Source organism: Chlamydomonas reinhardtii, chromosome 8, assembly GCF_000002595.2.
Source record: "Chlamydomonas reinhardtii strain CC-503 cw92 mt+ chromosome 8, whole genome shotgun sequence".
Taxonomy (NCBI): Eukaryota; Viridiplantae; Chlorophyta; class Chlorophyceae; order Chlamydomonadales; family Chlamydomonadaceae; genus Chlamydomonas; species Chlamydomonas reinhardtii.
This window is the reverse complement of record NC_057011.1, coordinates 3351491-3377326: the sequence shown is the minus strand read 5'-3', so window position 1 is coordinate 3377326 and position 25836 is coordinate 3351491. Positions and strand designations below refer to the sequence as shown.

Here is a 25836-nt window from a genome sequence, read left to right as displayed (position 1 = left end):
TAGCTACATCACGCCCAGCGGAAACAGCGGGGGTCGGGGTCGGTGGCCCAAAATCGCACTTCAGCAGCAGACTGAACTGGGAAGAGCATTACTGTAGCATACGGCACACAGCACACATACAGCACACACGCGCACACGCACTCTTCATTTTGTTGTTTTTTAACACACACAAACACACGCACACCTTTTGGATCTCGACGATGCGGCCCAGCCGCTCATCAGCCCGGTCCAGGGCCTTCTGCTTGGCGGCCCGGGCCTGTGGGTGGGTGCAGGTGTGTGAGCGGGGTTGGAGCGGGAGGGGTGTGTGGGAAAGGGATGGAGGGTTGGCCCCAGCCTCAGACCCCGGCCATGCCACCTCCCAGCCCTGCACCTTCCAGCCCTGCTCCTCCCTCTCCCGCGCCGCCGGGGGTGCCGCCGCCGCCTCCGACCCCTACGCCGCCGCTGGCACCGCTGCCGCCTGACTGCACCCTACTGGCTCAGGCAGCGCTGCTGAGCATTCCAGACGTGAGTGGCGTGTTGGAATACAGAATTTACCATGGCATTGTAGAGGCTTTGGGAACCGGGAAGCAAGGTGTTGCAAGCCGGGGACCAGGGCGGAGCGCGCATCCGGCGTGTCGCGTCGTGTGCATGTACTTCAAGATCAAAGATAACCAACAAGTAATATTGATCCATAATTTCGCACACGCCCGCAACAAACTTGCCCGAATGATCGCCCCTGCAGGCTGCCAATAGCGTGTTTGTGGTGTCGGCCGGTCTTCCCACCTCCGTCGCGCCCTCCACGCCCCCCGAGCTGCTCGCCTCCTTCTGCACCGTCTGCTCCTGCCAGCTCACTGCTACAGCCATCAGCCTCGTCGGCGGCAGTAGCAGAGGCAACAACACAAACGGCAGTAGCAGCGGAGGTAACTACTACAGCAACGGCGGGGACGCCGCAATCCAACGCATCCCCGCCGGCAACTCCACGGATCGTGGTGGCAGTAGCAGCGGCAGCGGCGGCAGTAGCAGCTGGGGCCCGGGGACGGAGACGGCGGCGGAGTGGGCGGTGGATGCCGTACAGGACGGCACGTACCAGCTACAGCTGTCGATCGGCGGGGTGACGTACACTCGTACGGTGGTGGTTGACCGCACGCCGCCGTCCGTGTCTGGCAATGTGACACTCAGCGCAAATCGCATCAAGCAGGTAGGTGCGGCGGAGGGCCATGACGGGGAAGAGGAAGCGGGTGTGTGCGTGTGCGTGTGCGTGTGCGTGTGCGTGTGCTTGTGCGTGTGCGTGTGTGCGTACGTGCGTGAGTGTGTGTGTGTGTGTGTGTGTGCGTGCGTGCGTGCGTGTGCGTGTGCGTGTGCGTGTGCGTGTGCGTGTGCGTGTGCGTGTGCGTGTGCGTGTGCGTGTGCGTGTGCGTGCGTGTGCGTGCGTGTATTATGTGTGCATAATGTGTGTCAAGGGAACGAACGAACGCCCACCCCTCCTCTCCGCCCACCTGCCCCGCTCCTCCTTTCCTCCACTCCTCCTGCTTACCCCTACCCCGTCCACCCACCCTGCCCACCTTCTCCCCCATCAATACCCCATTCATACGCAGGAGCCCTCCGCCGTCGGCGAGGCCTCACTCAACGCGCTGGGCTCAAAACAGGCCATGCTGCTCACCATCTCCTTCTCAGAGCCCGTGCCCGCCTTCGACCCCGCCGCCTCGCTCATCGTCACCGGCGCCCTGGTGGCGGAGTGGGTGGCTGCGGCCGACAAGATGACATTCTACGTGCTGGCAATGACACTGCCGGCCGAGCTGGTGGCAACCGCTGCCGGCAGTAGCAGCAGCAGTGGCACTAGCAGGAGTGGGAATGGGAATGGAACGGCGGCGGCGGCGGCGGCGGCGGCTCCGCCGCCGCCGGCAGGAACTACCGGCAGGCGGCGCGCGCTACAGCAGCAGGCGGCGGCTCCGCCGCCGCCGGCGAGCGGCAGTAGCAGCAGCCTCAGCGGCGCCGCAACCGCCAACCAACAGCAGCGGCATGTGCACTTCCTGCTGCCTGCTACAGCCTACGCTGACGCGGCGCGCAACCCGGGTCGCAACGATCTGTCGTTGTCGGTTGAGCTAACGGACAATGCGGTTGCGTCGCCGGCGGTTGGCGAGGCCCTGGCCACAACGGCGCGTGTAACCGCCGCCACCTACCCAGCAGTCGCCGCCACAACGACGCTTGTTGCCGCGGCATCCAGTGAGTCAACAGTTTTGTGCAGTTGCATGGGAGGGGAGGGACAGAATTGCAGCGGTTGCAGTGCGCGGACCTCGCTCTCCTCCCTCCTCAGCCGCCCCTCGCTTCCATCCCCTTGTCCTTCCCAATCTCCCCTTCTCCCCTCAACCCCCTCCCCAACTACTAACCTACTGTACCTGCCTACGCCTTCACTTCTTAATTAATCATGAATGTAACCCCCCCCCCGTCCCCTGCCTGCTCGTTCTGCCCGGCCAACAAACACGCAGGCTCCTTCGCTCAGGCCATCCGCGCCAAGGGCTCGCTATTGCAGGGCTCCTACCACATCCAGATGCTCACCATGAGCCTGTACCTGGCCAGTCGGGGGGTGGGGCGCGAGTACGGCGAATATGCCGTGGAGTTCAAGTGAGTGTGCGTGTGCGTGTGTGTACGGCACCATGTGTGTGTGTGTGTGTGTGTGTGTGTGTGTGTGTGTGTGTGTGTGAGTACGGCACTATATGTGTGTGTGTGTGTGGGGGGGGGGGGGTTGGACGGCGCTGTGCGGCACTCGGCGGGGCGGGGCGGGGCGGGGCGGGGCTACATGTGTGCTCCAGACCCCAACAACAACTCAACTGCTCGCACACACCGCTCCCTGCAGGTATGCCGTGCTGGGCGTGAAGGGCAATCTGGGCCCGGCTGAGGCCGCCATGCCCACGAACGAAAAGGAGGTCACGGCAGGTGCGAGCAGCAAACCGTGCTGGCGTGTTCATGCATGCCCACCTTGCCCCCCTTGCCACGCTGCTGCCTGAAGCCAAGCACACCCATATGCAAGCACCGGGCGGGGTGTTACGGGTCAGGGTGGCGCGCACACGCACCTGCACCTGCCGTACGTAATACATCCTCACCCCACGAAACCCCAACCCCACAACACCTCAAGAAACCCCAACCCCGCAGCCCCCCTGTCCAAACCCCCCTACCCCCCAATCCCCACCCCCACCCAGCGGAGCAAGCGCGCCAGGTCGGCGGCGACCTCTGGCCCATTGGTAACGACCTCCTGGGTGGCAGTAGCAACACCACCGCCAGTGGCAGTAGCAGTGGCAGTAGCAGTAGCAGCAACAGCCCGCCTCGCCGGCCGCCGCCGCCGCCAGCAGCGGGCAGCACCGGCCTGCTCTTCTCCAACGCAGACGCGTCGCCGCCACCGCTGGCTGTAGCAACACCCGCGCTGCCGGCGCCTTTGCCCTCGACTATAGCAGCAGCAGCCACAGCGGCGCCGCCGCGCCTGCCAAGCCCGCCGCCGCCAGCTGTCGGCAGTAGCACCGGCGTGCTGCCTCGCCGGCACCTCATGCAGCAGATGCTACAGCCGCCGGCTGCGGCGGTGGCGGCGCCACCGCCGCCGCCTGCCTCGTCCTCGGCACTGGTGCTACAGCCGTCGCCTCCTCCTCCGCCGCCGCCGTCCCAGCTTCTGATTCAACAGGCCAGCGCAACCTACGTGTCAGACATGCAGGTGCGTGCCCGTGTGCCTGTGCATGTGTGGGCCCGTGGGGTCGGACGACGGTGACACACACAAACCCCATCCCCAACCCCACCCCACCACAAAACACACACGCACTCGCACACATGTGGCACTTCCCCTCCTCCGACCCCTCTTTCCCCCTCTTTCCCCCAAACCTCAGGACCTGCTGTACACGCTGGTGGTGGCCGCCATGCTCATAACCGCCGTAGCCGCCGGCCGCTTGATCGCTGCCGTACTGTACCGCCTGCTTGTTTCCCCGGAACCCCATCCCTTCCTGGCCTTCCCCCGCCTCGAGACCACCATCGCTGGTCTGATCCTGGTGGCCCTTACATTCTATTCCTGCATGGCGCTAGGCGGGCCCGCCGCCGACTGGCACGGCAGCCGTACTGCGGCGTATTGCGTTTTAACCATCGCGGTTGTGCCGTACGCGGCCTTCCTGTGGTGGTTGGCGCTGGCGCGCGCATGGATGGTGCCGCAGTTCACGCTTGTGGTGAGTCACACGCGAGTACGGTGTATTACTGTGTTGGGCAGCTTTGCTTGTGCCGAACAATGTGTCAAATGCATCCTGTGTGAGGAGGGCTGTCTGTACGGCAGGGCAACACACACACACTCACACACAGACATGCAAAACACACGCGTGTGTATATGTGCTGCCGCAGGAGCCCATGACCACTTCCAGCTACGCCTCGCCCCGCCCCTCCGCCTTTGAGCGAGCCGACCGCACCAGCCCCCGGCCCTCCACCGTCTCCATCGCCACAGCCGCCGACATCGGAGGCACCGCGACCGGCGGCGGCGGCGGCGCCGCCAGCGGTGCCTGTGCTGACGTCGGTGCGATGGCGGCGCCCGCCACGGTGGCGGCGGGAGCCGACGTCCCCTCGGAGGATGACCGATACGCCCGCGGCCCGCACTGGAAGCAGTTTGATGGTGTCCTTCCGCCGACGGTAGCCAGCGGCGTGGGTGGCAGCGGCGGTGGCGTGGTGCCGCTGCCGCCGCTGGTGGCGCTGCCGGGCAGCGGACGCCACCTGCCGCTGCCGCCGCTGCTGCCAGCCGCGGGCGCCGCCACCGCCGCAGGCGGCGGCGCCGCCACCGCGCCCGGCTCGCCACGCGGCGCCGCCGCTGGCGAGGACACGCACCAGTTTGGGCCTCACTGGCGCAAGTTCTCGGTACCAGACGACGGCGCCGCCACCGCCGGCGTTGGCGTTGATGCAGCCGCTGGCGGCGCTGGCGGCGGCGGCGGCCGTGGGAGCCGCGGCGGCAGCACCGATGGCGTGCGCTTCGCCAATGGCACCCGCACGCCCTCTGACGACGGCGCCAAGGGGAGGAGCAGCAGCCATGGCGGCGGCAACGGCGGCAATGCCATGAGTTCCGGCGCCGCCTCATTCGGTGCCAGCGCCGGCGGTGGCGGCGCCGCCGCCGCCAGCCGCCTCGGATCCCGCTCCGGCTCGCCTGGAGATGGGGACTACAATGCAATGAGCTCCGGCGCCGCCATGCGAGGTGGCGGCGCCGGTGCCAGCCGCTTTGGGCCTGCGGGCTCCCGCGCCGGCAGCCCTCCCGAAGGCGCCGGCGGCTACGCTGGCGGCGCCAACGCCATGTTCGCCGGCACCGCCGGCCGTGCCGGCGCCATCTCGCCCGCCCACGACGGCAGCAGCCGCCCCGGATCTGGATCCAACGAAGGTGGATCCCGCCAGATGTCGTACGGATCCAACAATGCGATGACAGCCGGCGCCGTCGGCGTCGGCGGCGGCGTGCGCCGCCCCGCCGGCTCGCTGCGTAACGCCAGCGACGGCGACGCGCCGCCGCCGCTGCCGGCACCGGGCACTGTTCCGCTGCCGTTCGCAAACCTGCTGACGTCAGGCGCCGACGTCCGCTCCCGCCGGGCTCTGAACGCCGAGGCAGTGGCGGCGGCGGCGGCTGGCGGCGGCGGCGGCGGCGGCACGTCGCGTAGCGGCAGCGGAAACAGCAACGGCAGCCGTGCCATTGGGCTGGCGTCTGTGCCCGGCACGGCCGACCGCCAGAGCTTGAACGTGCTTCCCGAGGAGGCGGCGGCGGTTGCGTCGCAGATGCCCGGCTTTCAGAAGGAGCAGCTGGTGGCAAGCGGCGGCAGCGGCGGCGGCAGCGTGGCGGGCAGCGTGGTGGGCGGCAGCGTCGGCGGCGCCAGCCGCCGCGTCCTGGCGGCGTCTGCATCGCGACCTGGCAGCCTCAGCGGCCTCGCCGGCGGCGGCATCGCCGCTGCCGGCCCCGTCAACGGCGGCGCCGTCAGGCCGCGCGTCGGCGGCATGTCCCTTGGCGGCGGCGGCGCCGCTGACGTCAATGATGCGCCGGGATCGCCGCGCCAGCCGCGGCCGCGCGTGGGCTCCACCCCCACCAACGTGCCGGCGGCGGTGGCGGCGTCGGCCGGCGCGCCGCGCCCGCCGCGCATTACGGAGGTGGACGAGATGGGAATTGCGGTGGTGTCGGCGGCGGAGGTCGCCGCCACGGCGGCGGCGTCATCGTCGCCGCCATCGCCGCCGCTGTCGCCGCCAATGGCGGGCAAGCGTGGCTTCTTCCTGCCCACGCCGCCGCCGGCCTCCCTGCAGGCGGCGGCGGCTGCCGCGACCGCCGCCGCCAACGCGTCCGCCGCGGCGGCGGAGCGGCAGGCGGCGGGCACGGTAGGCATGGCGCCGCTGCCGTCGACGGCGTCGGCCAGGGCAGCGGCAGGTGCCGGCGGCGGCGCGTCGCTGCAGCGCTCGCGGACCTCCCTTGCGCCGGCGGCGAGCTCCGAGCCAGTGTACGGCGACGGACTCGGCGGCGCGGCGGGGATGCTGGCCCGCCGGGCGCGCGTGCGGCGAATGGTCACGCTGGGTGACGCGGCGTCCCCTGGCGGCGACGGCAGTACTGCTGCGGCGGCGGCGGCCGACCGACGCGGACTGCGCTTCGGCTCTGTCCCCGTCGCGACGCCCAGCGCCGACGCGGCGGCGGCGGAGGCCAAAGCGCAGGCGGCCGCCGCCGCCGCCGCAGCGGCGGCGGCGAAGCCGCCGCAGAAGCAGGCCCGCAGCAACGGCTGGCTGAACAACGACGCCGGCGGCTCTGCCGCCGCTGGTCCCGTGGCGGAGGCGACGGAGGAAGACCCCGCTGCCGCCGGCGGCGGCGCTGCCGCCGGCGCCGCCGGTGCCTGGCGGACCCGCTACGCCTCGCAGCTTGCCGCCGCCGGTGGCGCCGCCACTGATACAACCGACAGCGACGGCGAGGGCACGCAGCCATGGAACCGAGACTCCTTCCGTCGCCGTGATCGCGACGCCGCCGCCGCTGCGGCGGCGCGCCGCCGTGGCAAGGCGCCGCTGCCGCCAGGCGCCGACCCGCACCAGTTCTCTGGCGGCGCCGCCATCATCAGCACTGCCGCCGGCGAAGACCTCTTCGTTCTGCCCGACGCTGATGCCGACGCCGCCGCCAGGCGCAAGTTCTCCTCTCACGAGGACATCGTGTTGCAGACCGACGGCGGTGGCGGCGCCGCCGCCGCTGGCGGCGGCGGGCGGCGCTCGGTGGCGTTGGTCACGGGCTACCGCTACAGCCGCGGCTACGGCCGCGACGGCGGTGGCGGCTGCAGCCGGCTGCTACTGCCGAGCCCGCGGCTGATGGCCATGTTCGAGTTCCTGTTTGAGGACATGTTGGGGGTAAGTGAGAGCTTAATTGTGTATGGGATGAATCATAATTGTGCATGGGTTGAGGGACGCAAGGGATAAATCCTGAGAAGGTACGGTACTAGCAATGCACACCGTGTAACCATCCCCAACCGTGCGTGCCCACCCTGACCTCCCTCCCCTCTCCCCCTCCCCTTCCACATCCTTGCCACGCACACTTTCCCCGCCGTCACTCCAAAACGCAGTCCGAGCCCGAGCAGCAGCTGACACGCGCCCAGCGGCCGGCTCGCCTGGTGGCCACCGCCCTCAACTTCACGCACAAGGCGGGCTGCGCGGCTGCGCTGGGGTACTGGGGGCTTCGGGAGCAGAGCTGGGCGCAGCTGGGCACACTGCTGGGGCTGCAGGTGAGGTGGCGGTTGGGAGCGGTTGGGAGCGGTTGGCAGCGGCTGGGAGGCAGGGAGGCAGGGAGGGCGGTTGTAGATACCAGCCCAAACTCAACCGAAACAAGCCGAACTAGCGGAGCACAGGCAGAGGGGGCGGTGTGTGTGTGTGTGTGTGTGTGTGTGTGTGTGTGTGTGTGTGGAGGCAGTCAGCAGGATGAGAGGTGATGGAGATGCCGCTTGCTCACGCGGAATCACGCGACACACGCACCAACCTGTGTCGCCTGTCCGCCACCTCCACCTCCACCCCCACCTCCACCACCATCTTCCTCCTCATCCGTATCCTCTAATCCGCCCCACCCTAACCGCTGCAGGTGGTTATGCTGGTGTACCTGCTGGCGGTTTGGCCGTACGCCGAATGGCAGTTGGCGGCGATGGAGGTTGTGTGCCACGCCGCCGAGCTCGGCATCTTTGTGGCCGCCACGGCGGTTGCCAACCGCTTCGTACACAGCAGCGCCGCCACCTTCGCCATGATAGGTGAGGGGCATTTCTAACCGTACTAACCGTAATGCGGGCTCCTCTTTAGGCTTTCCGTACATCTCTAGAAACCGCGTTATGCTCTCAGGGGTGCACAGAGGTGGTGCCTGCCGTCCTGTGGCAATCCCTCCTTCCCAGATTCCGCCTTTGCCCTTCTTGTGCCCTTGTGTCAATGTGCCGCTCCCCCTCTCTGTGACCATACGCCCGCCCTCCTCTCCCTGTGAGCATGCACCATCCCCCCCCCTAAACGACGCGCTTGCTGTGCCAATGTGCCTGGCTACAACTCGCTTCTTCTCATCATGAGTGTACCCCCCCCCCCCCCCGTGCCACCTCCTCTGCCACCCCCCTCCCCTCTCCTCCACAGCCCTGTTCTTCCTCACGCTGGCCGCCGTACTGTTGTACGAGGTACGGCGGTTGTACCTGCTCCTCAAAGAGGTGTGGGCCGTACTCCGTACCAAGATCGCGTCATGCCGTGGCAGCGGCGCTGGCAGTGGTGGCGGCGGTGACGGCGGCGGCGGCTGCTTCGGTCGTTTCGGCGGCCGTGGTGGCGGCGCCGCCGCGGCTCAGGAACAGGGCGGAAAGAACGCGTTTGCGGACGTGCATCCCCCAGCAGCCATCCTGTCAGCGCCACAGCCGGTGCTACTGCCGCAGCTTCAGGCTGCTGCTACTGCCGCCGGTGGCGACGCTGCTGCAGCCGTGGCGTCAGGCCCAATGGGTGGCATGGAGGCGGCGGCGGCGGCGGCGGCGGCGCAAACGCGGCACCCGTCTGTTGGCAATGCTACAACCGGCGCACCGGCTTCTGCTACTGCCGCCCCCGCGGCTTCTGCTACTGCCGCCCCCGCGGCTTCTGCTACTTCCGCCACTGCGGCTGCTGTTGCTGCTACTGCTACCCACGCGCAGGCTGCTACAGTGGGGGGCCGGGCATCCACCAGCAACGTGTGAGGGGAAGAGGGAGATGGGGTTAGGAGCACGACGCGACACGGTGTGTTTTGTGGCATGAGAGGCATGCAGAGTGGTCGCACCTGTTTCCCGCGCACATTCGTATCCTGGCACGACTTTTAGGACCGACTTGTTTTGGACGCATGTACGCCCACACACTCACGCGACACGTACATAACATTTACCACACGTTTCTTTAACAAAACTTGCAACACAGCTAAGCACGGCCTGACACGATTTAATAAGGCCTAAAGGCTGTAGCTCCTGAGATGGAGTGAGCGGCCGCGGCATAAGTTGTGTTGGAGAGGCATGGCCGACCGACCAACCTTGGCATGCATGGGAGTCATGATGCTCCCTCCTGACAGGTTTCGGTCAGTCGCGCCACCCAGATTGACGTTTGACAACCCAGTTTGGGACGTGATGTGCCTGCAATCGTATTCATCCCTGCTGAGAGTGATGGTGTCTTCTTCTGATTGGAATGTGGGCTCCTGTGTGCGCGTTAAGGATCGGTGATTGCCGTGCTCTTCATGTGGGGCGGGGAGAGATGCCGCACGCTGTGAGAGGCTGGCCTGTTGTGTTTCGAGTCCTGGCGGCGGTGACTGGCATGAAAACCATGTTGGAGAATGGAGATCTTGTACTGGTTCACTACATGGCTGCGCGCTATGTTTAACGTCCACTTATCCGTTCTCGATCAGACAGCAATTGCAGCCTGCATCCTACTGCCTTAGACGACCACACACACTCGTTTCGTCCGCACTCGCCGTTCCGCCTTCCATGTAGTGCTCTGGGTGTCAGTCAGCCTGAACCTTTTACCTACTTGTGTCTATCCGTACCGGGCATCAGCATGGCTAACAGCAAACGGCGCCGCGTGGAGGTCACCGAGGCATCCGGCATCGCGGAGCCGGTCATCGCGCAATCCTCGCCGCCCGCGCACGCTTCGCCCCCGGCGGACATGCCGCCCTCTGCGACAACCCGCGGGGTCATCTACGCCACCCCCGCGGCCGCCCGTTTACTCCTGGGTTCTGTCTACTTGGTTTTGGGTTCATGTGCCGCCGCCCCCGCGGCCGCCCTGGCTACGTGCCGCCGCCCCCGCGGCCGCCCTGGTTCTGCGCCGCCGCCCCCGCGGCCGCCCTGGCTACGTGCCGCCGCCCCCACGGCCGCCCTGGCTACGTGCCGCCGCCCCCGCGGCCGCCTCGGCTACGTGCCGCCGCCCCCGCGGCCGCCTTGGTCACGTGCCGCCTCGGCTACGTGCCGCCGCCCCCGCGGCCGCCTTGGTCACGTGCCGCCGCCCCCATGGCGGCGTGTCGCCATCGCGTCATCCCAAAAGGAGTATTCGTTGCGGGCGTGCGCGGCGGCGGCCTCCCAACCCATACACAGCCCTCTGGAGATGACGCCACCGGCGATACCGGCCGATCCAGGGGTTTCAGTGTGTCGTGTACCGTGTGCCTTGCCTGCAGTGCCCCTAGCCCGCGCATGCACACCCCACTAACGCACCTGCCCCCACCCGGCCGGCAGCCGCCGCCCCGTGCGGCTGCCGGTTTCCTGACAATGCGGTCCGCATCCGTCAACTGCTTGCTGTCTGCACCCCTTGCCTCCTTGTCTGCGTATGCTTGCGTCCCTTGCCGCCCCTGCGGAGGATTCGTTTGCGTTTGCTGCTTGTGGCTTCCTGGTGTCGCATGGCATGCACCGCACGCGCCCATGCCGACCGCAGTGCGACCGGGATGAGCCATGCAGCGATCGCGCTGTCGTTACTTCCTCGGCCGCCCGGCGCCCTTGCTCATTTAACCGCATCCATCACGTCCCCGTACTTAGCTTGTTCTTCGTTTAGTCACCCCGCGCAGCGCACAGCCATAACAGCCACAGCCCGCAGCCCGGCTTGCGCACCATGTCCTCGCGGTTGCTTTGGGGTTGACGTTGCTTGCCTCGCGCCTCGCGCCATAGCTTCTACGCTGCAGTGCATCACGCCTCCTGTCCCTCCCTCCCTCCCTTACATGTCGTGCTGGGCACCGGTGGCGCTGGTGTTCTCCAGGTTGGTTTCGGGCGCATCCTTTCTGGTAGTCCCAAACGCCAGCCCGGCCGGCGTCGTCCAGCCCACCCATCCCCATACAGCAGCCAGCTTCCGTCAGCCAGCCATGGGCGCGACCGTCCACAGCGTTTACCGTCGGTTACGAGGTAACATGGGAATTCGCAACTTGCGCTACTGACTGCCTACTCTCGTGCCGCCTGCAAGCCCACTCCGCCTTCCGCTCTGGTCTACGTACGCATTAGTTCCGCAACACTCGTCAATAATGGGGAATTGGATGAGAATGCAGCATCTTGGATTCTTTGTGTGAGCGGATACGGTACCGTGTGCAACGTGTGACCTTGCGTGTGACAGAAAGACAGGGAGAGCCTGTAATGTCTACAGTACCAGTATTATCCCGCAGGCCGCAGTCTCGCACATGACTTCCTTTACCGACCCTGCCCGCATAGGATGCGACGGTTCAAAGACGGGGCAGTCCTGGATAAGGGAGGTCCCCTCGCCGAATCCCTTCCGGACCTGCCGGACCATAACATTGCAAATGCTTTTAAAGACGAGCCATGCGACAAACCAGACGAACCATGCGAACAACGCCACAGACCCTGAATAAATGAATAATAGGCTCGGAGGGACGTAGCAACAGTTACACTCTCCAGGGGGGGTTAGGAAACAAATGCCTGACCCCATGCCCTGGAACCCATGGGAGCCCCTCCGGACCAACGACCAATAACCAACTGACAAACCAGTACGACAAGGCCGTCGCGAAAAGGGGAGGGTTTCCCCGACACATCATACGTGCTAATCGCTTGACAGGTTCGCAGACCTTCCACCCCTCTGTGAAATGGGCGGGATTCCATCCAGGGGAATCCCCAAAGCCAACGCACCCGACGCGAGCACAGCGTTTCACGCTCAGTCGTGTTCATACGCGCAAAACATGGACCATCAACGTATTCCCGCTAGGCGCCAGCACACGGTGCTGGCACATCCCAAAGGGTTGCCATCAGCACTGCCTGGATGCGTGTGTCCCTCTGCACACGGTACCAGTTCCCCTGGCAGCTCCTCTGGTGGCCTGTTGTCCAAGGGCAGTGCTGGAGCACCTGGACATTCCAAGGCCTCATTAGACCTCGCAGGATTACGGTTGTTGGAAGCGGGAAGCTGGAGGGGCGCCGCCCACGACCTCGGGTGCCGGAGCTCAAAAGTACAGGTTCGGGCACCTCACGGGGCACCTAGCAGCCTGGAACAAGCGGTTAGCCTGACGCTGTGACGCACGGTAGCGACAGATCACAACATCATCAGATCGTCAGGTCCCAAGCTTGTGCAACTAGACTGCGCCTGCGTCGGTGCTCTGCGCTCCGCGTCGAGATGCAGCAGGATGTCTTCCGGGCGGGGTGTGACTGGTCCGACTGTTCAGCGTTCTCGCTCGGTTGAAACTGAAAGTTAAGGGCTGTTTCTGATCTTCCATTAGCGTAAATGCATCCCCGTGCGCAATCGAGCTCCGTTCATTCCCTGTCGTTCATCATCGTTCCGAGTGTATGGCCGTCAGACCGAAATGCCGCGCGTTTCTCGGTTTAAGACAGCGTACACGTATTACTGCTTCATAACCAGTACTGAAGTTGCTGTTGAAATTCCTCGGGCTCCGGCGCAGGAGTGGTTGGCTACGCTTCGCCCTGGCCGCTCTGGGCCACGCCTAGCAGCAATTAGCGAAATGGATAGTTTTATAAGTATACGATTGTAGTTCAGGCCAGGTGCCGCCTGAGAAGGTTCGTCAGGAAGGCGCTCACAGCTCAGTTGCTGCTGAGCGCCAGCATCAAAGAATGCGTGTTACATGGAAGAAGAGCACTACGGGTGGAGGTTTGGAGGTAAGCCGACCAGCCTGCTGAAGCTGAAGCATGGACTTCTGAAAGTGCGCTATTTGGGCGAGACATGGTTGAAGCATGTTGGTATGGTGACAAAGCCTTGAGTAACTGCGCCACTGTCACTAAGTACAAACCTGCACGCGTTTTTGTGCTTTGGATGTTGTCACCGGCCGCTGGGCCTCTTACTAGTGTTGAGGACGGGTCGCCATACATAATGAAACGCAAGGCGCGATGCTCTTAAGCAGCCCAAGTTAGGACCCGCGCGTCACTGTCATGGTTTACTCGCCTCGCGCGACGCAGCCTCTGGAGACTGGTTGGGCCTTGACCTGCAGAACTTCGTGCAGCATACTATTACGCCTCGCTGCGCTAACCTGGACACCGGCCCCTCACTTCTCGCACCGAAACTCCCCAAACCCCCGCCCCCGTGCCTTCCTTCACCCGCTGCCGCAGTCCTTCACCTACTTGACGACCGTGGGCGAGGTGAGAAGCCGCATGTGCTGCAGCCTTGCAACGTGCTGTGCTATATCCCTTGGCCACTTGGCACGCACGAACCGCGAATGCGGCTGCCTGTTGGAGCGTGCTGCACGTCCCGCGCACCTGCTCTTTCACGTCATCCTGTACTTCTTCACATGTGAAACCTGTCCCGTACCACCCCGGCCAACTTCCTGACGCTCGTCCATCAAACTGTTTCTCAACTGCCACATCCTCAGGGCACGTATGCGGTGGTTTACGAATGCGAGGACAACCGCAGCGGCGCGCGCGTCGCCGTGAAGGCAAGCCGCGGGAGGCGGAGGGGAGGAGGAGGGGGAGGGGGTTGCAAGCGTGGTTTGTTACAAGGTTTGGCAAGTGGACGAACACGGAGGAGGGGGCGGGGGCCGGGTCACTGGCGTGTGGTGTGTGGTGTTTGGCTAACCTTCCTCGCTCCCTCTACACACCTCTCCCCCGCTACCGTCTACCGTCTACCACTTCCTTAACTAATCATGATTGTAACCCCCCACCAGGCCTTCAAGCAGGCGCACGAGCACCCCACGGTGATGGCTCTGGCGCTGCGCGAGATCCGAACCCTGTGAGTCGTTTCATTCTTTGTGCCGATTGCCTCAATGGTGTGTGTGTGTGTGTGTGTGTGTGTGTGTGTGTGTGTGTGTGTGTGTGTGTGTGTGTGTGTGTGTGTGTGTGTGTGTGTGTGTGTGTGTGTGTGTGTGTGTGTGTGAAAGCACAACAAAACGTGTGTGTGTGTATGTGTGTGTGTTAAACACAAAAACAAACGGAACAAAGCCGCTGAACACGCGTGCGCAGTTACGGACCAATACCTACGCCGGTTACCGAGCTCCGCGTTGGGCGATGTTGCCCCAGTTGTCACCTTGAGTATACTTACCCGCATACGTTGCCTGGAACCCCCTACCCGGGCGTTTGGCATTCAGCCTCGTCTCCGAGGTGCACCCGCATGCGCTGCCATGCTCCGCGTCGGCGACGCGCTAACAACGTTTACCGGGCACAACTCCCCCTAAGTCTCGACGACTCCACATCCATTCTCACCTATAAGCGTGGGAAGGGAAAGGCATTGGGCGGCAGCACAGAAGTGTCACGGACATGTGAAATGGCAGCGGTGGAAGAGGGCGGCGTGCAGCAAGCAAGCTGTATGTGTGTGTGTGTGTGTGTGTGTGTGTGTGTGTGTGCTCTTGTTTGTATGCGGCTGCTTGCTGGGCTAGATGCTGCTGTGGGTGCCAGCAGAGTCAGCAGGTGAAGACGGACGTCCGTGTGCCACGCCCCATACGCCCACCCAACACACCAGCAAGCCGGCCGGCCTCCTCAGTCATCCGCTCCCGAGCCCGCCCGGCTGCTCCCCCAGCACGTGCCCGCGCTCACGCCCCCTGCTCCTCCCTTCCTCTTTCTTCCCCCCTCCTCCGCCCCTTAGCAAGTCCTGCCGCCACCCCAACGTCGTGCCCCTGCTGGACGCCTTCTCCACAGGTGTGTGTGTGTGTGTGTGTGTGTGTACATGTGTGTGTGTGTGTACATGTGTGTGTGTGTACATGTGTGTGTGTGTGTGTACATGTGTGTGCGTGTGTGTGTGCGTGTGTGTGCGTGTGCGTGCGTGTGTGTGTGTGTGTGTGTGTGTGCGTGTGTGTGTGTGTCGGGAGGGGGGGCGGTGGAGGGGGTAGCCATCCATGGGATGGTGTGTATCAAATATGAAGTGAAGTGCCGAGGCGGTGGAGGGGGGGGGAGGTGGCAGGAGGATGGGGGCTGTTGGGCTGTGGATGGGCGGGTATGTTGTGTTGTGGCCTCGTGGGTGGTGGTGGTGGTGATCGGTGCGTGGGGAGGTAAGGACGTGGGTACGTGGCGGCGGGGACGAGGATGGGGGCGTGAAGGCCGCAGCAACCCCAGCGCAACGTGGCAACCTGTGTGTGTGTGTGTGTGTGTGTGTGTGCGTGTTGGTGGACGGCGTCAGAGATATGGCTCGCACACGACCCCGTCTATACCCCCTCACACCCGCTCACGCGCTGCCCCCATCGCCCACATTGCCCCCACAGGCAGCGGACGGGTCTACATGGTGGGAGCCGGTGGCGCGGGCTCGGGGATGGGGGAGTGGGGAGTGGGGGAGGGGGACGGTCGGGGGCCGCGGTGGCTGGAGTACGGCAGCTGGAAGGGGCCCGGGCAAAGGGGCCGGGAGGGTGGGGTGGGGTGGGGTGGGGTGGGGTGGGGTGGAGCCCAAAACGAGTAGGTCCCAAGGAATCGTCTCGGGGGTGGGGGGGGGCGTGGAATGGCCGTGGAAGACGGAGTAATTAGACACTTGAGGTGGCGAAGCGGCTGTTGATAGCACGTAGACTGCGTCGTCGCCGTGCGCGTGTGCGGTCTGAGACCTCTACACCCCCTTGGCTTGCAAGTGGCCAGTTGGCTAACCCGCCCTCTCTTCCCCTGATTCCCCTGCCTGTCTGTGTTCACCTGGGGCGCACTCACACACAGGTGTTTCCATCGCATACGGCACACCGTCTTTGCGCTTACGTTTCCTTGTGCTCTTCAACGCAGGTGTTTCCCTTCGTGGGCCGCTCGGCCTACCGCGAACTGTACGCCCACCCGCAGGTGAGGGCACGCGCGCGTGTGTGTGTGTGTGTGTGTGTGTGTGTGTGTGTGTGTGTGTGTGTGTGTGTGTGTGTGTGTGTGTGTATGTGTGTGTGTGTGTGTGAAAGCACAACAAAACGTGTGTGTGTATGTGTGTGTGTGTGTGTAAAAACACAACAAAATGTGTGTGTGTGTGCGTGCGTGTGCACAACCGCCGCATGCACGCAACGTATCACGTGCCACGTGCCACACATGGAAGCGTGTGTGATCTGATTCGGATGCATGCGTGTGCCGCCGACCTCTTTCACTACCGGTGGCCAACACACACACACACACACACACACACACACACACACACACACACACACACACACACACACACACACACACACACACACACACATACACATACACACATTCCCCATAACTCCACCAACACTCACTCCACGCTGCCGGTGTACGACAGGGCCTGCCGCCGGAGCGGTTGCGGCTGTTGGTGTACCAGGTCCTGCAGGCGCTCAACTACCTGCACAACAGAAAGGTGGGCGGTGGTTGGTTGGTTGGTTGGCCGGTTGGTTGGCCGGTTGGCGCGGCGGTTGGCGGCTACCGCCATCGTACATTTGGTACAGGGTCGGCGCTCGGCTGGGGTAGGCGTCTTGCGGCCGCGGGGCGTGGGGCTTCGGGGCTTTGGGTCCTGGGTTTGGCTGGTCTGGGGCACGTGCGTGCATGCGGCCACACACATCACGCTCCGTTCTACGCATGAAAGGCTTGCCCCTTGCCCCTTGCCCCGCTGCCGCCCCCGCTGTCACAGATCTGCCATAGAGACGTGAAGCCTGCCAACATCCTCCTGGGCGAGGCCGCGGCCGCCACCGCCACCGCCACCGCCACTTCCGGACCCGCAGCCGCGGCCGCCGCCGCAGCAGCAGCAGGCGTAGCAGCCATGGCGGACGCCGCAGGCGGCAGCAGCAGCGGAGCGCAGGGCGAGGCCGGCGGCGGCGCCGGCACCGCCACTGGCACGGTTCTGCACGTGCAGCTGTGTGACTTTGGGTTTGCCCGGCCCACGCGCTGCGGGCCTACGGAGGCTGAGCGACTGAGTAGCTACGTGTTCACTCGCTGGTACCGCTCTCCGGGTGAGCGCAGGGGAGGGGAGAGGGAGGGGGGGGAGAGGGAGAGGGAGAGGGGGAGACATGGAGAGGGGGAAGCGAGAAGTGGGAAATTGGCCCTGCAAGCATTTGTTCGGCATCCGCATGAGCCTGTGTCTGTTTCCTCCTCTCGCCCCTCAACCCTACTCCCACGGCTGCAACGACGGGCAACCCCCCTCCCACTCACTTCATACTTCGCTCCACATGAACGGCTATTCCCCTCATGCTACCCCCCGCCTTCACTTCTTAAATAATCATGAATGTAACCCCCCTCCCCCCCACACAACCCCCCCACACAACCCCCCCACCGCCCCCACAGAGGTGCTGGTGGGTGACCTGTACGGCCCCGCCGCCGACATCTGGAGCCTGGGCTGCACCGTGGCGGAGCTGGCGGTGGGGCAGCCGCTGTTCCCGGGTGCGTGTGTGTGTGTGTGTGTGTGTGTGTGTGTGTGTGTGTGTGTGTGTGTGTGTGTGTGTGTGTGTGTTCGCCTTGTATGTGTGTGTGGAGGAGGAGGAGGGGGGGTAGCTGTTTATGTGGAGAGAGAACGGAGTGCTGAAACCACAAGTCTGAACCCACCCTAATCTCAACAGTACCGTACATCCCACACCCGCGCGCAGGCAACTCCACCGCCGACCAGTTGTGGCGCATCATGCGCTGTTTCGGCCCACTGCCGGAGCCGCTGGCCGCACGCGCCGCCGCACACCCGCAGCTCTCGGGACTGCCGCCGCTGGTGCCCGCAGGCCGCACACTCAAGCAGCGGCTGTGCCCAGGTGGGTGTGTGTGTGGGGGGGGGGGGGGTGTGGGGGGTGGGGTGTGGGCTTGTAACTACCAGCCTGGGGGTGGGGTGGGGTTGGGTTGGGTTGGGTTGGGGTGGGGTGGGGTGGGGAGCGGGCGCACGGTGTTTCGTGTTCCTTACTCCAGCCCCTGCACTATTTGACATTGCCACGTGCTGGCTGCGCGATTGTCCTCGCGATCCTTGGTTGGATCCTTGCTCATGCTTATGCTTACACCCATGTGGGGTTTACCCGTGTGTGTGCCTTCCGCAGCCGACGGCAAGGGCGGCGGCTGCTCTGCGGGCCTTGCGGCGCTGGTGGCGGCGTGCCTGCAGCCCGACCCGCGGCTGAGGCCCACAGCGGGGGAGCTGCTGCAGCTGCCCTACTTCTGTGAGTGGTGCTGTGGGGGAGGCGGGGGGCAGGCGGGAGGGAGGGGGGAGGGAGGAACGCGGGAGGAGGGGCGGGAGGCGAGAGGAGGGGCGGGAGGTTGCGGGTTAGTGATTGTGGTCGAAGTGAATGCTTGTTGCACGAGTGTGCGTGTGTTGCGGGGCTCCTCGGGGTCCCATCTGTGCAGCCCATGCACGCCACCCACCCGGTGCCGTTTAGCGGTACTGACTAATCACCGGCCCATTGCTGACACGCCACGCCACGCCACGCCCCCCCCCCACCCCCGTACCGCTTTTTCAAACATCCTTGCAACTTCCACCACTGCCACCCGGCCCGCACAGGGACGGTGCCCAAGCTCCTCCGCGGCTCCGAGCTGGAGCGCCTGTACGACCTGGCCCAGGCCGAGCAGCGCCGGGCAGGAGCAGGAGGAGGGGGAGCAGCAGGGGGAGGAGGGGGAGGGGGAGGGGGAGGAGGGGGAGGCAGCGCTAACCGCCGCGGCGGCGACGTGACCATGGGGGAGCACGAGGCGGCGGAGCAGGAGCAGGAGGAGTGGGGTGGCGAGGCGGCGAGTGGCAGCAGGCAGGGCTTGGGTGGTGCCAGCGGTGCGGGCGAGGGCTGGGTCCCTGGCCCGGGCCAGGGACCCCGCGGCCGCGTGCCGATGCGGGGCAGCAGCGGCGAGGGGGCGGCGGCGGCGGCGGCGGATGTGGGTGAGAGGAGCACCACTGCCGCCGACGCCACCGTTGGCGGTGGCGGCAAGGCGGGTACGGCAGCGGCGGCGGCGGCAGCGGCGCCGATGGCGCCGCCGCCACAAGCCCACGTGGCTGCGCCCGCCACTCCCGGGGACGAGGAGGTGCAGGCTCTCTCGCCCGTCACGGCGCCGGCGGGCAGCTACGGCGCGCGGCTCCTGTCACCGCATCAGCCCGGCGGCGCCGGTGCTGCTGGCGGCGCCGGTAGCGGCGGCGCCGTACGAAGTGGCGGTACCGGCGGCGCCATGGCGGCGGCGGCGTTGCCGACGGTTGTCAACAGTGTGCCGGCGCTGTCGACTTCATTATCGCGACCCGCGGGACCCAGGGACGCCGCCGCCGCCACTGCAGCCGCCGCCGCCACCGCCGCCGCCACTGCTGACGGCGGCCCGGATGCCGAGGTGGAGGCTGCAGAGTGCGACGATGCGGTGATGCCGCTGCCGCCGCCGCGATCCGGCCCGGCGCCGCCGCCGCCACGCAGCGGCGACATGTTTGGCGCGGGGGCCGAGGAAGGCGGCGGCGCTGTGTACGGCTTGTACAGCGGCACGTGCAACGACCAGCAGCAGCAGCAGTACGATTATCCGTACCAGCAGCAGTACCAGCAGCAGTACACTGATGGCCCGATGCCGTTTGGGCAGCCAACCGCGGCCGCCACGGCACTGCACCGCGGCTACACGGCGACGGCGCCGTACGGCGGCGGCGCCGCTGGTGGCTACCAGCAGCCGCAGCAGTACGCACACCCGCAGTACGGTGTACATCAGCAGCAGCAGCAGTACGGCTCACAGCAGTACGGCATGCAGCAGCCGTACGCGGCTGGCGGCGGCGGCGGTGCTGGCATGTACGGCGGCGCTCAAGGCCAGCCGTACGGGGTTCATGCAGGTCACATGCCTCGGGGCAACGCGCCTCGCGCCGGCCTGCACGTCACGCCCTCCTGCCCCGTCAGCGGCCCCGTGGGCGGCGGTTACAACGGCCACAACGGTCACAACGGTTATGGTTACAGTGGTGGCGGCGGCGGCGCCGTCGTCAGCATGGGCGGCGTTGGAGGCGGCGGCGGCCGCGCTGGCCGCGCTGGCGGCAGCGGCGGTGCGCATCCCCCGGCGGGACCCGTCGTGAGTGGCCCGGCGGTTTGTGGTCCGCTGCCGCCAATGACTAGCGGCATGTTGAATCCAACACCGCCACAAAGCGGTGGCGTGTTCAGTTGCGATGCTGATGACCCCATGATGACAACCGGCAACCTCCCAACCGCCGCCACGTGGAACGCCGCGCCGCCTTCGTCAACCGCCTCGGCACTGGTGGCACGGCTGCAGGCCGGTCCGGCGGCGCCGCCACCACACGGCGGCGCCGCCGCCGCGGGTGGCGGCGGCGGCGGAGCTGGCGGCGGCGGCGGCGGCAACCACCACCACAACCACCACCACCAACCGCTACCGCTCGGCCACTCGCTCGGGCGCGACAACCTAACCGCCCACAACCACAACCACTACAACTACCCTAACTACCACGCCAACCACATGCACGGCCCGCAGCACGTGTTTGGGCCCACTGGCTCGCCGCACGGCTCCAACGGCTCGCTCGGCTCCTTCGGCAGCGGTAGTGGCGGTTGGGCGGCGGCGCCCACCAGCAGCAGCGGCGGTGCGACGCCCTCCAGCACCGTACGGCGTGAGACGGCGATCTTGAGCCGCCTGGGCCCTGGCGGCGGCGGCGGCGTACGCAGCGGCACCGCCGGCTCGTACCCGGTGACGGCAGAGGACGGCGGCGGCGGCGGCGGCGGCGGCGGCGGCGTGGTCAGCGGCGGCGTCAGCGTCAGCGCATTGTATGGCAATCACTACGCCGCAGCGGCGGCGGCAGCGGCGGCCGCGCCGGCGCCGGCGCGCCCCATGCGCGCCACGGCCACGGGCGCCGGCGGCGAGGCAGCGACGCAGCAGCTGACGGCCGCGGGATCGGGCGGCGTGTCGACGGCGGCGGCGGCGGTGGCGGCGGCAGCGGGGCAGCGGCGCTCCATCCACCCACAGCAGCACCAACAGCACCACCACCAGCACTCGGCCTCGGACCATTGCGCCCGCGGGTTTGTGCCGGGGGAGATTCCGGACGAGGCTGGGGGTACGGCCAGTGTGTACGGCGCCTACCACGGCGGCGGCGGCGGCGCCGGTGGCGGCGGCGGCGTAGGTCGCCTGCCCAGCCGCTCTGGGGACGGAAGCGGCCTCGCGGCGCGCTGGTCTGTCAGCAGCGGTGGTGCTGGCGGCGGCGGCGGCGGCGGCGGCGGCGGCGGCGGCGGCGGCGGACTGATGCTGCCTCAGCTGGTGCCGGCGGCAGCGGCGAAGCAGCAGTCGGCGTCGGAGGTGCCTCTTGAGTCGCCTGCCGGCACCGGCGGCGGCGGCGGTGCTGGCGGCGGCGGTGGCGGCGGCGGCGGCTTCCTGTCCGGGCTGCAGGGGCTGCTGCTGCGGCAGTCCAGCAACTCCAACGCCGCTGCCGCCGCCGGCCTGGCCGCCGGTCGCGCCAGCAGCCCCGGCGGCTTCGCTGCCGGCGGCGGCGGCGGCGGCAGTGCCAGTGGCCGGAGCCCGCAGGCGGCGTGGGCTGCGGCGTCGCCGACGCCGCAGGTGGCCGCCCGCGACAGGCCGCCGAGCCGCCAGCGCTCCTCCAATGCCCTTGCCCCCATCCGCGTATCCGTGGACGGTGGCGGTGGGGCCGCCGCCGCGGCGGCGGCGGATGCCGCTGTGTCGCCGGCGGGCGCCGACGGCCGCAGCCGCCGTTCCTCTCAGGGCGGGTCGGTGCTGGCGCGCCTGGTGCGCTGGGTAGGATCCAACCCGGGTGGAAGCGGCGCCGACGGCGGCGATGGCGACGCCGGCCCTGACGTCGTGCCGGCGGGGCTCCACAACGAGGCTGGCGGCGGCGGTGGCGGCGGCGGCGGCGGCGAGCACAGCGCCGGCCCGCCCAGCTTCCAGAGTGCCATCTCCGCCGCCGCTGGCGCGGCCGGCGGCGCTGCCGGCGCCGGCGGCGCCAGCGGCGCCGGCACCCCTACCGCCGGTGCGGCGGTGGGACCCTTCCTGCCATCGCTGGCTTCTGCACAACAGCAGCCGCTGCAGCAGCCGGACCTGGCGGCGGCGGCAGGCGCTGCCGCCTCGGCAGCGGCGGCGGCGCCTGCGGCCTTTGCACGGGTGCGCAGCGCGCGTGGTGTTGGCAGCGGCAGCGGCAGCGGCAGCGGCAGCGGCAGCGGCAGCGGCAGCGGCAGCGGCGTCGGCAGCGGCAGCGGCAGCGGCAGCGGCAGCGGCAGCGGCAGCGGCAGCGGCGGCCAGCTGTGGGCGCAGCGCCTGACGTCGCCGTCAGGCACCGTCGACGGGGCCGCGGCTGACGCCAGCGCTGGCGGCGGCGCCGCCGGCATCTCACAGTCCACGTCTGGGGAGGTGGATGGTGGCAGCGGCGTCCTGCGAGGCGGCAGCACCGGCGGCAGCACCAGCCGGCGGCGCATCATGCCGCTGCCGCTGCCGCCGCCGCCGCTGACGCTTCCCGGCACGGCGACGGCCGCCGCCGCCAGCGGCGGCGGCAGCAGTGGCGGCGGCATGCCTACGCCGCCGTCGCGGCGCGACAGCCGCAGCTGCAGCGGCAGCGGCGCCGCCGGCCCTGCGGCAGATGCGGCGGCCCCGATGGCGGCGCGCAGCGGCAGCGGGCGGCAGCTCCTGCTTACCGCCAACAGCAGCGGCGGCGGCGGCGGGGTGCAGTCACGGCTGTCGCCGGTGCCGCCGCCGCCGCTGCTGTCGTCTTCTTCGCATCACAGTCACATCACAGCCGTTATGCCAATGTCACCCATGCACTCCAACAACAGCATCGCCGGCGGCGCCAGCGCCTTCGCCGGCGGCGGCGGCGCCGCCGCCGCCGCCTTCGCCGCCGCTGCCGCCGGTGCGGACAACGACGACGAGATCGTCAGCAGCCCGGGCGCGGCGAGCCTGTCGCCAGCGGTGTCCTCACCACAGCCGCAGCCGCCGGCGGCGGCGCAGCCGCCCCACGTGACGCGCTCGCTCTTCGGCGGCCGCAGCCGCCTGAGCCGAGTGCTGTCTGCCAACAGCAGCAGCAACGGCGGCGCCGCCGCCACATGCGAGTCGCTGCCGAACGCGGCTTCTGGCAATGGAGCGCTCAGCGGCAGCAGGGGCTCTGGCAGCATTGCAGAGGAGGTGGGTGTCAGGGCAAGTGGACACGGCAGCAGCGGCGGCGGCGGCGGCGGCGGCCCCTCGCCGCTGTCGCCGGCGGCGGCGCCCGTGGTGGTTGCGGACGTGGCGGCGGTGGCAGCCCAACACCAGCACCAGCAAAACGCCGACAGCAGCGGTTGGTATTCTGCCAGTCTGGACTTTGTGGCGGCGCCCGACAGCCCGAGCGGTGCCGCAGCGGGCGGCGGCGGCGGCGGCGGCGGCGAGGGTGCGGGCGAGGCAGCCGAGTGCGACAACAGGAAGGCTTTCAGCGAGGTTGCCGCGCCGCTTGCCATCGGAGAGGCGGCGGCGGCGGCATCGAGGGCTGCGGCGATGGAGGAGGAGGGTGCGGGGGGACTCGCGCCCGTGTCGGGAGAGGAGGGCACGAACGCTGGGGCGGCGGCGGCGAGCGGGAGGGTGAGCGGGAGCGGCGGTGACGGCAAGAGTCAGGGTCGTGGCGTGTTTGGGAAAGTCATGCGTGCTGTGAAGGGCGCGTTCGCGTGAGAGATAGTCATGTTTGTTTTTATGTGTTGTTGAGTATGTGTAGATATGTGTTGCCTGTTTGAGCCGTTGGGGCTCTGGAATGATGCGCTATGCGTGGTTCGGGCAGGTCCCACCCCACCGTGCCACCCTGGCGCCACGGAACCCTGGCGGCGGCGGCGCCAGATTCCGTATGCGATTGTCTGCTGACGCATTCCGTGCAGATCTGATTGCAACGGTCTTCTCATGTGCGCTCTGACGCTGGAATCCTCAAGGATGTGTTTGTGTCACGGCGCTTCCCACATGCATTGAGGCGTCGTGTGCGCCCAGACGAGCACAGGCAGGGGCATGTTTGACCACGCTCCGTGTGTGTGCGTGTCGAGTTGTCCTAGTCTGCCAGCCAGACGCTTGCTTATGAGAAAGTGCGACGTAGGGTAGGCTGCAAAGGAGGTAAACATTCATGCATGGAACCGGCAGGATGGATGCATTTTGAAACTCTGATTACCGTCTGATGAACGCCAACGCCACGGTACGGCTGGCTAGCCGAGCTCGGGATACGCGCTCGTTGTGAGTGTACATGATGGGGGGGGGGGGGAGGGTGTTGCGCGTTCCGAAAGAGTGATGAACGGATTGCCGAGTTAGAACTTGAGCACCAAGTTGCGATTTATGTCGCGAACAGGGCTTGTGCAGGTGTGTAGGTTTCAAAAGTTGTTATCACCACTGCCACCGGGCGCGCTTGTGTGCTTTTTAGCAATGCGCAGACCAGACGCCTGGGCGGGGGAGAGGCTTGGCGCTGGCACAATTGCTGGGCTATTGAGGTGCAGGCTTCATGTGCAGCCGATCGACATCGGATCCGGAACGGGCATTTGACGGCATCACCCATGCATCGGGAAGAAATGAAGGATGCCCTCCCGGTGATGTCCTGAGCGTCAAGCACTCTGACGCGATGGATTACTGAATGGAAGCGGGCTGCCGCTCTTTTTTTGGGTGTGCGGCAGAAAGGCTGGCGCTCGGAGCAGGGTTTGTTCAATCAATCAAATTGTCTTGGGGTTATTGGTGGTGATGGAGGGAGTGCGCAGGGCCGCGCCGTCGGGAACCCGGTGGTGCTTGTTGCTGACAGGAGCTACACCAAAGTCTTGCACCCCGACCCGGAGGCCTCTCTGCACGGGCATTCAGTTGTGTGCGAGGGGGCATAGATGTGTGTGTAAAAACACACACACGGGCACGCCGTGCCGTGCATGGCACTGCAATCCTGTCGGCTACTGTGCGCGTGATGGATCGCGCGCGTGCGAGGTTGTGCGTGTGTCGTGTCGCATGGGCCGCTGGAAATGCGGTTTCCCTCGCTTTCGACGGGCTTGACGCTAGCTGGCAGCCGGGCGTGGGGTTGGCGGGGGGGGGGGGGTTACACTCATGATTAGCTAAGGAAATGGTAGACGGTAGGCAATCTTGGGATTGGCGGTGTTTGTGTGGGGGTGCAACGATGGTGCGGAGAAGTGTAGCGAGGGGGGGGCGAGCGGCCCTTGGAACACAGGGCGGCCCCCCGCCGAGCAAGGCTTGGATGGCGGCAAGAGGGGTGTGTGTAGCTATCTAGGCCAGTACGTCGCGAGAACCATACATTGGGGGGTGGGTTTTACAGTACCGTATAGCCTCGGCATGGCGCGGACCTGTGGCGCATTCGCTTCAGGACGTTGAAGTTGTGTGTTATAAAGCACAAGGAAAACATAGCGCACAGACAGTGTATGCGATGTAGCAACTTGTGTGTTGTGCGATTCTTCGTCAGGTCGCAACTGTTGCATGTGCATAATGCCGAAGCTGTGCCGACGCTGCCTAGGCGCATTTGCGGGGCTGCGGGGCTGGGCGCGCCCTTGAGAATGCGAGCGATGGGACTGGCGGTGCGGACTGGCGGCTGAGAGTGAGAGCAGCCGTGGCATTAGTGGCGCCACTGATGCATGATGCACCGCCTTCCATCGTTTCCACGGGACGCAGGATGTCAGAGCGCTCAGCAACCTTGCTGTAATGCCAATGTCAAGAATACATGGGG

The 25836-nt window shown here is 66.6% G+C and overlaps 2 protein-coding genes across 2 annotated transcripts in view; both read left to right on the top strand.

The window, feature by feature from the left end:
• CHLRE_08g374250v5 (uncharacterized protein) overlaps nt 1–9845 on the top strand; it is a 13835-nt gene extending 3990 nt beyond the window's left edge. The window contains exons 6-17 of the mRNA XM_043065137.1: nt 212–262; nt 481–504; nt 722–1177; nt 1575–2202; nt 2466–2601; nt 2834–2913; nt 3177–3679; nt 3849–4178; nt 4348–7338; nt 7551–7709; nt 8060–8222; nt 8587–9845. Of these exons, the coding sequence (XP_042922138.1) occupies nt 212–262; nt 481–504; nt 722–1177; nt 1575–2202; nt 2466–2601; nt 2834–2913; nt 3177–3679; nt 3849–4178; nt 4348–7338; nt 7551–7709; nt 8060–8222; nt 8587–9164 (6099 nt within the window). The 3' untranslated portion in view covers nt 9165–9845. The remainder of the gene's footprint in view (nt 1–211; nt 263–480; nt 505–721; nt 1178–1574; nt 2203–2465; nt 2602–2833; nt 2914–3176; nt 3680–3848; nt 4179–4347; nt 7339–7550; nt 7710–8059; nt 8223–8586) is intronic.
• Nucleotides 9846–12767: 2922 nt separating this feature from the next.
• On the top strand, nt 12768–25824 carry CHLRE_08g374200v5 (uncharacterized protein). Its single transcript, XM_043065136.1, has 13 exons — nt 12768–13040; nt 13488–13517; nt 13748–13810; nt 14039–14103; nt 14953–15005; nt 15566–15585; nt 16062–16115; nt 16561–16635; nt 16906–17224; nt 17556–17651; nt 17855–18007; nt 18284–18400; nt 18739–25824. Exons 1-13 carry the CDS (start codon nt 12996–12998, stop codon nt 23817–23819), a joined length of 6171 nt encoding a protein of 2056 aa, XP_042922137.1. The 5' UTR covers nt 12768–12995; the 3' UTR covers nt 23820–25824.
• Nucleotides 25825–25836: the final 12 nt, after the last annotated feature.

What these genes read in the sequence shown, in the direction of transcription:
- CHLRE_08g374200v5 (XM_043065136.1), top strand. Translation starts at nt 12,996, where the DNA reads ATGCGTGTTACATGGAAGAAGAGCACTACGGGTGGAGGTTTGGAG. An exon ending in GCTGGACGCCTTCTCCACAG is followed by an intron (nt 15,006 to 15,565) that starts GTGTGTGTGTGT and finishes TTGCCCCCACAG; the next exon opens with GCAGCGGACGGGTCTACATG. An exon ending in ACTACCTGCACAACAGAAAG is followed by an intron (nt 16,636 to 16,905) that starts GTGGGCGGTGGT and finishes CCGCTGTCACAG; the next exon opens with ATCTGCCATAGAGACGTGAA.